This window comes from Lontra canadensis, unplaced genomic scaffold (genome assembly GCF_010015895.1).
Source record: "Lontra canadensis isolate GAN:19392208 unplaced genomic scaffold, GSC_riverotter_1.0 scaffold2, whole genome shotgun sequence".
Lineage (NCBI taxonomy): Eukaryota > Metazoa > Chordata > Mammalia > Carnivora > Mustelidae > Lontra > Lontra canadensis.
Genome location: NW_022630996.1, coordinates 40,474,526 through 40,487,813, shown reverse-complemented (window position 1 = coordinate 40,487,813; position 13,288 = coordinate 40,474,526). Strand labels below are relative to the sequence as shown.

The following is a 13,288-nucleotide window of genomic DNA, read 5'->3' as shown; positions in this document are numbered from 1 at the left end:
ATGGAGCCCGGCATCAGGCTGCCTGCTTCAGGGGGAATCTCCCCCACCCTTATCACACCAGTGCTCTCTCGTTTGTGCTCTCTCTCAAGTAAATAAATAAATAATATTTTTTAAAACGTGTGTGGTAGTCCTCACTATACACAGTGATTCTGACAGAGAGTGAGCTATGATATATATTATAAATGTATACAGGTATTATACACACACACACATATGTATACATACATACTTATATATGTACACACATGTATGCATGTGGGTGTGGAGATATTCACATACATGTATAAATATATTAAATATGTATTTTATATACTATATACATCATTTATCTATATAGTATATCTATATATCAATTCTCTATAGAATACCAAAGACAGAGTGAGTCGTTCCATGTCAATAATTAAAACATGGCATGGAGATCTTGGCCCCTCAAAGATGTCCATCTCAGAAGAAAGTCACCATTCGAGTCTGGCAGAAAACAAACAGGGCTTCCTTTATGAGGCCAGTGGGTGAGCCAAGCAAGGGCCACTCTAGCCATTAGGAGACTAACAACGCTAGACAGAGAGTCTGGACTTAGTGACCCAAGAGAGTCACTCTGACTCCTGCCAGAGTGAAGAGAACTACTGGGAAGACTTCATCCTTAAAGAGAATATCCATTAATGCAGTTACCTGCTTGCAGCTGGCCTTTAAATAAAATAATAGGTGAAAACTATTTTTCAGCACTGCAACACTGCAGGCTTTAGTGCAAGGGAAAATATAATTTTCTTTAAACTGATTGAGCATATTAAAATTGAAAGGCTTTTTTCCCAAACCTCCAATAAATTTCTGACATTTGCGGTTTCTGATTTTCAGGTTCTAAACAAACAATATGTGCTATTCAACACTTGAATGAGGTCTACATGGAGCAAATCTGTTACTTCATCATGAAACAAAATACATTATCTTAAGTCCAGCAAGTTCAGTAGCATACAGGCCAGATCAGAGGGCAGGGGTCAGGATGGGTAGGGGAGAGAAATATCAAGAAATATGGGGTCTGTTTTATTGTCCTAAAAGCAAAAGCTAGAAAAAAAAAGGGAGGCTTCTTAAAGGGGTTTGATAGCATTGTCCTGTCTCTCAGATCTCAGTCTAAAACCCAAGGCCTTTGGCTTCAAGATAGTCCCAGGAAAGCCCCTCACATCAAGTGTCACCAGGCTGCTCCGGCCGGGAAACTTCTTCACTGTAGTCACTGGGAAGAAACGGGTTTTCTGGAAACAACCAGCAGTCTGCCCCTCTAGTACAGTCACACGGTGGGAGAGGTCTCCAAAATATAGGCATTCTAAAGGAAGCTCTTTACCTAATATGGAGGCTTTTATCAACCCTGTCGGTTGCAGGCAGTTTTTCTGTCCGTGCATCTCAGTCACACACCAGAAAACATGGACACTACAACCAGAAAACAATCAAAACTTTTGAGATTTAGGAGATCAAACATCCACTAGCAAGGGTCCACAAAGGGTGAGCTGTTTACAGGTGAGAACTGGCGCAAATGGAAAACTGTTCTGGAAAATGTTGTGAGTTGTTAGATGTAGGGCCCCCCATACAGGACAATATGTATGCGCCCTCACGCACACGCACGCACTTGAAACCTCGCCTGGCTCTGTACCTGGGACCTTCTTGGGAAATAAGGGAGGGAGCAGCAGGGCACCTTGCCGCCAAGCCACAGGGTACAGGCAAAGAGCAGGGCAGGCAGTGACAAGCCTTTCATTCATTCACTTACTCCTTCAGTCATTCCTTCTCCCCACAGGAAGTGTCCTCAGAGGAATGTGCCCACAAGCTCAAAGCATACTGCCTCTTTCTAGTCCTGGGTTTTTCCAAATAAATACATGCCACAAGGAAAGGCCATGCTGGAGGCCACTGGCCTTGACACCACTTTCCAGTCCACAGCGGCAAAGGCCTCTGCCAGCACCTGAAGTACCTCTAGCCACAGAGTAGAGAAAGTGGCCAGAGCCTGTAACCCCAATGCAGGACTTCTGAAGGGTTTCCCACTTCCTCTTTGCAACCTTTCCTGGAAAGGGCCTCATGATTTCACAGAGTTGTAGGTGGACACATCCCACATTCTGTTAACCTCTACAGTAGTCTTTCATAGTAGGATTACAGATTTGTAGGGTAAATACACAAAATGGCAAGAAAATCAGGTGACTGTACTGTAAATGAGTACTGTACACTTAATCTTCCTCAGCCAGTGCATGGGGTAGGTGCTGTCACTGTCCTCGCTGTACAGAGGCAGAAACTGAGGCACAGTGAGGCTGACAAGCATCAGAGGTATATAGTCAAACCCAAACATGCTACGTTCACTACACTTCCTCTCAGATGATCCTCGCTTCAAGAGTTCAGAGCTATTTTCTCAAGGATGAAACACAGACCAATTGCCTCTGGTGGGGGTGGGGAGTAGGGACAGTACTATCCAGCTCTGTTACGGGTCTAAAATCCAAATTCCAGTTCACACTTGGCCAGCCATGGAAACTTAAGGCAAGTTATATAACCTTTCTGTGCCTCAGTTTATTCACCTATAAAGTGGGGATAATAAGGGCCTATTATCTATTTTATATACCCATCTATTTAGCATACTATGGTGTTACTTTAAGAAGATAATGTAATTATTTACTAAACTAATGTTGGAGCCAAATTGTACACAATTGGCAGCAGAGTAAGTACCTTATTTTTCCGTCCAGGGACTTTGACCTTTACTAATTAGATGGTTTACAAATCTACCCTCTGAAATGAAGCAGCACAGATTTATCTCTTTTGGTTTTGAAATGAGGAAACTAATAGAAATGCACAAAAACCTGGTGACATGCAGCATCAAGAACCACCAAGTCAAAGCTACTGCAAGCCACTAGGTCAACAGTATTTCATCTCCTAATATGGCCCCTACAGGAAAATCTCAGTCAACAATAGCAAAGCTGAGACTCCTAACATCTGGGGAAAGCTCGAAATGAACTTTTAGTTGAGTACTATCACAAGAATAACTAAAATGGGTCAGATTCTCTGTTTCAGTTCAAGAGGTGCAAGCTGCCTTGGGGCCTTTGCACTGTCTATTCCCTCTGCCTGGGTCCTGACGTTCCCCATGCTCTCATGGCTAACTTCCTCCCTTCTGTCAAGATTACCCTTTAGCTTCTCAGTGAAGTCTACCCTGACCAACCAATTAAAAATTCTAACACTTCCTCCTCTCAATCTACCCTTAGCCTGCTCTAATCTGTCTTTTTCATAACCACCTTCAACATCCTATTTATTTTTATGTTGAGTGTTTATTGTCTATCTCCCACCACTAGAACATAAACTCCCCCAAAGTTGGGATCTTTGTTCACCAAAAATACTAAGGGCCTAGAACTATGCCTGGTATAAAATAGATACTAAATATATATTATCACATAAATAAATTTAACATGCAGAGGTACTTTTACAAATGTACCGAATAATCAAATCTAACAAGAATAAATAAACAGTTCCCTTTCTGAGACCAACATCTAAAAGATTTCTCAGCACTGAGATGCACGGACAGAGGGCATTTCATGAGTCTGTGACATTGACCTTCAGTGCTAAATTTAGTGCCCTTGGTGATTCTGTGATTCCTAGTTACCAGTTTAGCTTCACCTATCTAGGATGTGCATGTCAAGAGTGTTTCTACAAACTCACAGTAGATACTGTATTTACTCACAGTAAGAATCAAACAAATCTTGATCAGCTCTTCCCATCTCCAGGAAACAGAGCCGGGCTATGAATGAATTGAGAGCAAAGCTGATTAAGAAACTCTTAAAACTGCAGGCTATGAGATTTCTAGGCAATGTAAGTTGAAGGAAGGGCTTGGGCTGGGATACCAGGGTTGTCCACAGAAACAGGCAGGCACTCCAGTACTAGACCAGCAATGAAAGGCAAGGACCAACACAGAAACGAACACGGGTGCTGCACTCCTCTAGGAGGAAGAGAGCTAAGCAGAGGATGGGAGAAAATCACACTTCCCTTGACTCTACAGCTCCAAATCCTTGTTCCTATGGGTACAAGAAAATGGTTAAAAACAAGAGCTAAATGCACATACGTAACAGAACAGAGACAGCTATTCTCCACTTAATGCACTTAATCTGAACTAAGTGTTACAATTATATAATGAAAACTGTGGGCCTGTATACCAAAGGCCTTGAAAAAATCTGTCAAGTAAAAACCACTCCATAGTCCCACAAACCTTCATGTCATTACTGCTTAAGGATTCTGACTAGCAGTTAAAAAGTTATAACTCAGAAAGTTCCCCAAGATGGAACTACCACCTGAGCATACTTCTAATACTCATGATTATTAAATAACTAGCTCTGTGAAAAAATGAAAGATAATATTAAAATAAATCTTTTAGCAGTCCTTTCATGCATCTTTTTAATGTGGCCACTCAATAACAAGGACATGCAATCAGAAGTCAAATATTAAAAATAACCATCTGCCTCCAAAAATTTATGGACTGAACCACAAACAATAAATAAATACCACTTAACAATCCATACAGAGAACTTTCACTAAATGCTTGGCCCAATATATCTGCACTCATGGCCCCTCATCAAGTGTATTTACGTGTCACTGCCTACTAATCAGGATGTTTTTACCCTTCTCAGGTCAATTCTTATTTGTCCATACAGGGCTGTCTTTAAAAGCAAAGGGCCTCTGCTCTGTAGAAGCACCCAATAATTTAAGTTCATCTCTTCCCTCTGGGAATTTCGAGTGTTTGTTCATTTCAAGCATTTATTTTCCATAAAGCTGGCTGGTTTTAAACTAATTGTTAGCCTTGCCACACAGTGTGCCTAAGTCATAACTATTGTTATAAACGTAATTCTTCAATATTTTCATTAAAAGACTAGCCCTCTGGGGATGAGCGTAACTTAAAAACTGAGTTTCAGAAAATTTACAGAACCTTTAACCCTCTTTAAAAATGTTTACCCAATACTAACAACAATTTCTGCAAACTTAAAAAGCTCCTTTGATCCATCAACCATTTAAAATCTAATTGATTATAAACTGAATCCTCAAGTGGGATAACTGCCTTTAACACATTTTAATAAATATAACTGATATTTCATTTAACCAGCTAGTCCAAGTAGGCAGCCAATGTGAGAAAATTATTACTCACCTTACATTAATTATAGTTTATCCTGAACTAACTCTTGGCGAAAGTGAATGGGATATGCAATGACAGCCCTCCTTAACTCGGGAAATATTATTTATTTATATATGTATATTGTACGTATTTATTTCTTATTTGTTTCTACCTATTGTTTTCTGCTTGTTATTGAAAGGAAAGGAATCTGAACTAACCAAATTTCTCTTGGAACTTTGCATTACGGGAGTTTCAGTTTTATTTTAAACTGCCCATCATGAAAAATCTGATTGATCCTTTAAGTACCTTCGGTTATGGCTATTCAGTCATGATATGAATCAGCAAATTTGTTACTCCATTATTCCTGCTTTTAAGGCCACCAAAACTTGCCTACTTCTCTCACACCTCTCTCGGAGGAGACGGCGGAAACTCTATATACGAATGTTTTAAAACTTTCTAAGTTTCAAAATCTAGACAATTATTCATCAGGAGTATTTCTTGAAAGACATTCGGTAGACATTTTCAAATGATTGCTTTCCATCCCGGATGCCCCTGCCCCTCTTATCCTATGCTCAACTAGCAGTCAACGCTTATTAAGCACCCACTGTGTGCCAAGAGAAAGCATTATACTAAGCAAAGAGCATAAGGCTCGCCCTCATTTTATTCGTGCATAAATACACAGCAGTCGTGATTTATTCTCACAACTTTGTAGAAACGTGAGTTGCATCCACATGGGTGAGTCCACAGCATTCATTTGGAAATGGCTTTCTGGGCTGAATTTACAGGTTCTCCGTATTGGACAGCCCCGACGGGACATCACGCGGTCCCTTCACCTTCCAGCCCACACAGAAAACTCGTGGGCGCCAGCCACACCTTCTGCAGGTGGCTAGATCGCCAGAACCAGACAAGCCCGACCCATCTCCCCTCGCAGGGACTCGGAGTCCGTAAATGCGTGCAAGGACTCCTGCGAATTCAAGGACTTGTTGAAAGGCCCCGGGGTCCCGGGCAGGAAGGGAAAGCAGCCGGCGCCCCCTCCCCCCGCGGCCACCGAGTCCCCCGCGCCCCGGGCGCTGCGCAGGCCGCCGCCGCCGCCGCGGATCCCGGGCGCAGCCGGCGCACCTCGGGCCTAGCACCAGTGGAAAGGCAAATCTGAGCCGGGACACGTTTAAACGCCCGGCCGCGGCCCCGGGGGACTGCTCTCCAGCAGACACAGCCGCAGGGGCCTCCGGGGCCGCCCGGCCTGGGGCGTTGGGCGCGGCCCGCGGGCGCCCCCGGCACCTCAGCCCGCAGCGCCCCGGCGTCCGCGCCAGGCCAGGGCAGGGGCGGGTGCCCGGGCCCCCAGGCCAGCGTCCCCGGCCCGGCCGAGCGAGCCCCGCGGCGCGGGCGCAGAGGGCTAGAGCCGGGTCCTCCGCCCGCGGCCGCCGGCTCCCGCCCCCTCCCGACGCACCACACCTAGCAACCCGCGCTGACAGGACGCAGTGGCGGCGGCGGCGGGAGGAGGAAGCGGAATGGCTGCCGCGGTGGAGCCACCCCCGCCACCCGCCCCCCCGCTCCCACCTCCCAGCCGCTGCAGCCGCCGCCGAGCCCTGACAGCTCTACCCCGGGCGGAAGCAGCGGGCGGCGTGCAGCGCCCGCCCCCCGCCGCCCCCGGCGCCTCGGGCCGCCCAGACCACCAGGCCAACTAACTCCGCGCCCCTGCCCAGCGCCAGCCGCCCGGCCCAGCCGCGCCCTCCGCCCCGCGCCCCCTCCCCCGGCGCCCGGCCCCGCCGCCGCATCTCCTCATCGCCCGGTCCCTCCTCCCGGCGCCCCCGCCGCGGCGCACCCCCACTCCCACCACTTCGCCGCCGGCGCGCACGCCCCTCGGAATCCCCCAGCCCGGCCGCCCGCCGGCCCCGGCACCTCGGGGCGCCCGCCCCCTCCCCCACCCCGCTCCCCGTCCCCCCAAGCACCTCGCGCCTCCGCATCCCGTCACCCCCACGCCCCGGGCTAGCACACACCCTCCCGCCCCGCCGCCGCCTGCCTCCCTCCCGGCCACCCCTGGCCATTCTGGGGTTCTCGCTTGGGCAGGAGTTTCCGCGCGCAGGGCACCCCCGCCCACCCCCGGGCCATTTACCGATGTGGTTGTCCTCGATGTGCTCGATGAGGTCGGCCAGGGTGGGGAAGTGGAGTCCGCAGCCCCCGAATCGGCAGGTATTGGAGAAGAAGGAGGCGGCGGCGATGCCTGTCATGGTGCTACATCGAGAGCCCCCCTGGTGTCGGCTCTGCGAGCGCCCGGCCGGCGGGCGGAGGGAGGGAGGGAGGCAGGGTGGGGTGAGGAGAGGAGGGGCTGGGGGAGGGGGAGAGAGGCGGGGTGAGGGGAGCGGAGAGAACGGGACGGAGGGAGAGGGGGCTAGAGCGATGAAGGAGAGCGAGGAGAGACCGGGAGGCTGAGGGAGGCGGTGGCGGTGGCGGCGGCGGCGGCGGCGGCGTTGGGAGCGGCAGGGGGAGGGTGGGGGTGGGGGGTGAGGCCGCCGCAGCTGGGAGGAGGGACCAGGGCGCGCGGCAACAGCTGTGCGGCCCCAGCCTCGGCTCCTGGACCAAGGCCTCACCTGCGAGCTCCTGCCACCAACTTTATCTTGTTGGCCTGCCCTTCACAGTTGATAATACATGCAATCTGTTTGCAGCTTCCTTGGTTATGTGTATTACCTTCTTGATATATACACATCTATTAATTACATATGCATCCCGCGATGAGAATTCAGGGAGTTACCCAGGCCCCATTCGGGGGCAGTTGTTTGCACTTGGCCACCTGTCTAGGTGTGACACTGACATTCACAGGGGACCCAGGAAAGGTAATTGTGTGCACCTTACTCTTTAAACCTTTTTTTTTTTTTTTTGAGTCATTTTTCTCTGGAGGTTTGTACTAACTAATTGATTTTAATGAAATTTCCCTCTAGGCCGAAAGAAAATCTTAGCTTTATTTAAATTTCAAAATAGATTTCTTGATTGTCAAGTGCATTTGCCCGTGTTTTACATATGTACCACGTTTGTTATACTCCTTGCTCCTTTTGGGAAAACAAAAACGAAAATTATTTCATTTCCCCAAATTATAGCACCCTACTGCCCTATCTGAAGTCTGGGAATTGATTCACTCCTCTCTGTGGGAGCAAGACTATTAGCAGAAAGGCCAGTGCCTTGGTTAAGGCTAGAAGGAGTAAAAACAGGGTCAAGGGACATATTTACTCTTCATTTAAAAGAGAAAAGACTCCTACAATCAATCTTGATTACATATTTAAACGATAATGTTGGCCAGTTAAACACTTAAGTTGGATTTGGTAGCTTCCCCCTCAAACCGACATTTTGCTAAGAATGGGTTACTTTCTGGTCCCCATCCCCAGGCCCAGTTGCGCTCATATTTTTTTTTTAAGATTTTATTTATTTATTTATTTATTTATTTATGAGAGAGCACAAGCAGGGGGAGTGGCAGACAGAGGGAGAAGCAGGCTCCCCCCTGAGCAGGAAGCAAAACTTGGGACTTTGGGATCATGACCTGAGCTCAACTTGGGACTTTGGGATCATGACCTGAGCCTAAGGCCAGGCTTAACCGAATGAGCCACCCAGGTGCCCCACACTTGTATTTTTACCTGCAAAGTGTGTAATCTCTGATAGCACTTTTCCAGGGGCCTAAGGAACATTATACATTATCAGCAGTTTATAATCCAATAGTGCATTTTTTTATTAAAACAGACATACTGAATTTAGCACTTTTCCTTAGGACAAATTTCACTTACCTCTGGTGCAGATACATACAGAGAGTGTTCCCCTCTCCATAAACTATATTCATCTCCCACAGTTAGTATTTTTCATTGGAGTTTTCCAGAGTGAGGAAGGCACCACCAAAGTTTTCCAATCGGACGGTCACACAACTGGAATTGATTAGTTCCCTCACCCGTGGCATTTCCCCTTCTCTCCCATTTCTTTTTGCCCCTTTCACAAGGTGACAGACTTGTGCTGAGAGGAGACTTGGGTTGGATGCGGCTGGGGCGATAGTATCATCGAAGTTCAGCTGGGTGCCAAGAATGGTTTCCTGGGCCCATGTGTGGGTGGGGGCAGGGCCTGGGTGGGCCTGATAATGAGCCAGCGACCCGGTTGGCTGGAGACTGGAGCCAGGGCCAGACAAGGGTCTAAAGAGCAGGAGTTAGAATTCTAGATCTTGAATTAGAATTTTGGCAGCTGTTCAGTGCATTCAGCTGCCCAGTCTGGGAAGGCCTTCGGCTGAGAGCAGGCAGAATATCTGGCAGACACACACCACCCGAAAGGAACAGGACAGGGCAATGTCAGCCCAAACTGGTACCAGCACAGCTTCCCCCTAGAGATAAGTGTTAGGCACCACCACCACCACCACCACGCAGGATCTAGGAATTATGAAGAGCTTTGGAGAAGTAGCAACTCTGTCCTCTGGAGAAGAAAAAACTGTCCACATGGAACTATTAACTCCAGGCAAGAGACTCAGAAAGGGAAAGTGCCAGAAATGTACAGGTAAAAGACAAGGGGACTGGGTTCTGCTCATGCACACTAGTGTACAAACGATAGGCCAAACTTAATAAATAGAGCTTTTTGGTGAAATAAGCCAAATTAACATAAATCAGATTTTTAATTTTTAAGATTTTGTTTGCCTTTTTACCTTTAAGATTTAATTTTTTAAAACCTTTCCTTACCTTTTTACCTTTTCATTAATATTTTGTAAGGACTCATTTGATCTTCCAGTCTAATTCTTATATGAACTGAAGCTCTGCCTATGTGACATTCTGTTTGTTTTTGTACTCTGCACACTCTAGGCATTTCTGGCCTTTATATTAGATGCATAATCATGGTCTATTAGGTTTGGGAAGATACTCTGGCTGTCAGAGCCACTGATACTGTAGATGTAAATAAACTGAGGCCAGAAACATGGAGTGTGTTCTCCCCCAGCTCACACAGCCACGTTCCTCTCTGTATTGATAGTGCATTCAGTCAGGCATCAGTAACAATAAAAGAACCAAGATATAGTAACCACATGCAGATTTGTAAAAAAAAATTACAGTAGCTTGCTTACCATCAGGTACTTACATTTAAAAATATTTGTTTCAGGGGCGCCTGGCTAGTTTAGTTGGTAGAGCATATGACTCTTGATCTTGGGGTTATGAGTTCAAGCCCCACATTGGGCATAGAGCTTACTTAAAAATTTTTTCTTTCAATTTTAAAAATAAAAGTGTTTGTTTTAAAGGTGTCCCCTCAGATAAAATCAACACTAGGCTATAAAAATATGGCGAATAAACATTTCAGCCTGTTATGTCCAAGGAAAAATGATGGCTGATATATCTCTACATTTACAAAAAACATTTGTCTGCCTGATTTGGGTAGTAAAAATATTTCAAAGGAAAGGGACGGTGAGAGAACTAAGGAGTCAGAAAGATAGGGTAGTGGGTAGAGCCAGAAGTGTTCCCTGGGCTTAAGACCCTTTTCTTGCAAGCCATTTGCCTTTCCCCAGGGTACTGTGCCTCCCTATGTGTAAGCCCAGACAAAGTACGGACATAGTGGCCCCATAGCTTGGTACTTAGCATTACAAATGATTTGGGATCCAGGAGCAATTTCCCAAAATCCAGAATGGCCACTGACCACGGGCTGGTGCAGCTGCCAGCAAAGTGTGAAGCCATTGGTCTAATGGAACCAATCAAAGCCACCTGATGATTCTGCTTCATGAAATTGTCTGGCCTCCACATAGGGACTTGGTTAATTTAGGGATATTCTGATAAAACCTTGCACTTCCTGTGCCCTGCATGAACATCTGTTAGCACTACAAGAGGATGTGTAATGAACCTTGGATTCTGTTTTGAGATGAACTCTCCATACTGCTTTTAATTCTAGCTTTCTCAAGTTTTCTGAATCAGGTCCCTCTTAAGTTGCTTTTCAGGTTTACTGGATATAAACAGCTTGTAGTAAGTGCCTGGAGGCATTCCTTTTACCACCACCACCACCACCACATAGACTGATTAGACTGAACAGATCAGGAGCCCGGTCTACTTCCTCTCATGCCAGCCTATGGCCACTTACAAGAATGGCAGCTCTTAGGGTGCCTGGCTGGCTCAGTGGATGGAGTCCGCAACCCTTGATCTTGGGGTTGTGAATTCAAGCCCCACATTGGATGTCAACATCACTTAAAAATAAAATCTTTGGGGCGCCTGGGTGGCTCAGTGGATTAAGCCTCTGTCTCTTAAGCTCAGGTCATGATCTCAGGGTCCTAGGATGGAGCCCTGCATAAGGCTCTTTGCTTGACAGGGAGCCTGCTTCCCCCTCTCTATCTGCCTGCCTCTCTGCCTACTTGTGATCCCTCTCTCTCTCTCTCTCTATCTCTCTCTGTCAAATAAATAAATAAAATCTTCCAAAAAATAAAATACAATAATATATTTAAAAAAAAAATCTTAGGGCACCTGGATGGGTCAGTTCATTAAACTTCTGCCTTTAGCTCAGGTCATGATCCCAGGGTCCTGGCACTGAGCCCCATATCAGGCTCCTTGCTCTGCAGGGGAGCCTGCTTCTCTCTCTCCCTCTGCCTGCTGCTCCCCCTGCTTGTCCCCACTCTCCTCCTCTCTCTCATTCCGTCAAAAAATAAATAAATAAAATCTTTTATTAAAAAAATGAAAATAAAATAAAATCTTAAAAAAAAAAAAAGAATGACACTCTTGAACTCTTGAAGACACGGGCTGCCACTTCGGCCAACAGCAACCTTTGTCTTGACAGGATGTTTTCTTTAGGCTTCACCTTCTTCCAAGGAGGATGATGTCTATTTCAGATTTTCTTGTTTAATAATTACGCAACCAAATTTTCAAGTTTTTTGTATTGGTTTTACTCCAGCTCAGAAATGAATCCGCTTTCTCTGCTCTTTGGTGATTAACTCTCATTTTGGTCCCCAGTCTGATTCTGTCTAGATTTAAATATTGGCCTTAGAATGAGTTATGGCGGTTCTCTAGTGACCAGTCCTCGTGGGAATTACCCCTTAGCTGTCTACCAGGCTGCTTCTGCCTCACTCACTATGTGCATAGTTACAGCATTTTTGTTTCCAGCTGCTTGCAAGATTTCTCTAGAACTAAATTAGGGGTGCTCGGTGGCTCAGTGGGTTAAGCCTCTGCTTTCTGCTCAGGTCATGATCGCAAGGTCCTGGGATCGAGCCCTGCATCGGGCTCTCTGCTCAGTGGGGAGTCTGTTTCTCCCTCTCTCTCTGCCTCTCTGCCTACTTGTAATCTCTCTCTCTGTGTCAAATAAATAAATAAAATATGTTTTTAAAAAAAGAACTAAATTAGTGAAACATCCAACCAATAACCGGAGTTCTAATTGGGCATCCTGGGTTTACTCCCCTGCTGCAGTCTGCCACACTGCCACCCGGATGATAGCTCCAAATCCAAATCTGATGGGGTCTGGCCACCCAGGTTGAGCTTTCAATATGGCCATAAAAGCGGCCAGCCCATCACGATTTCATTCGTTCCTTCAACATATTTTGATTGAACTTCTATGCAAGCTGCTGCTACCTGGCCCCAGATGGCATTATTTATAGAGGCAACTGCAGGAACCGTGACCCTAGGATTTGTACATCTGCGTAGGCTGATCCACTGTGCAAGATAGAAGGGATACAATTTGAATAAGACAAGTACAGTCTCTCCTCTCATGAGGGAACACCAGATGCTTTGCAAGGTCCTCCTGAACTGGTTCTTAGAGCCTGCCACGGGTACTCAGTGGACCCCATGTACTGTCCTCTTGACTCCGGTGTCTGCCATTTCCCCTCTTTCCAACTTGGGCTCACTCAGGTGATGACTCTTGTTGCTGTTGACTGTAATCAGTCACTAAAGCACTACTGCTTGAAAAAACACTGCACAGCCTTTTTGCCCAGGCAGGTGTCCTTAGGCATTATTGATGCTCACCCAACAGTGCCCAGTGTTGAAGATTTTCTATCCCTTCCAAGGCTGCTACCATCTTTTTTGTCCTAGCTTTTTGAGGTTTTGTCAGCTCCCACTTCACAATCCTTTTCCTCTAGGACTCAAACAAGTATCGAGGGAGACTGGGCTAGAGAATCAAGTTGGAAACACTCCTCCGTGATCTCTCCTCCCCTGCTAGCATCCCTCGGCACCAACCCTCACCATCAGAGTGGCTTTCTACTCAATG

At 46.6% G+C, this 13,288-nt stretch overlaps 1 protein-coding gene across 1 annotated transcript in view; it reads right to left on the bottom strand.

The window, feature by feature from the left end:
* The window catches only part of JAZF1 (JAZF zinc finger 1), a 278,681-nt gene extending 271,252 nt beyond the window's left edge, over positions 1 to 7,429 (bottom strand). The window contains exon 1 of the mRNA XM_032872531.1: positions 7,227 to 7,429. Within this exon, the coding sequence (XP_032728422.1) occupies positions 7,227 to 7,341 (115 nt within the window). The 5' untranslated portion in view covers positions 7,342 to 7,429. The remainder of the gene's footprint in view (positions 1 to 7,226) is intronic.
* Between the last annotated feature and the right edge of the window lie 5,859 nt (positions 7,430 to 13,288).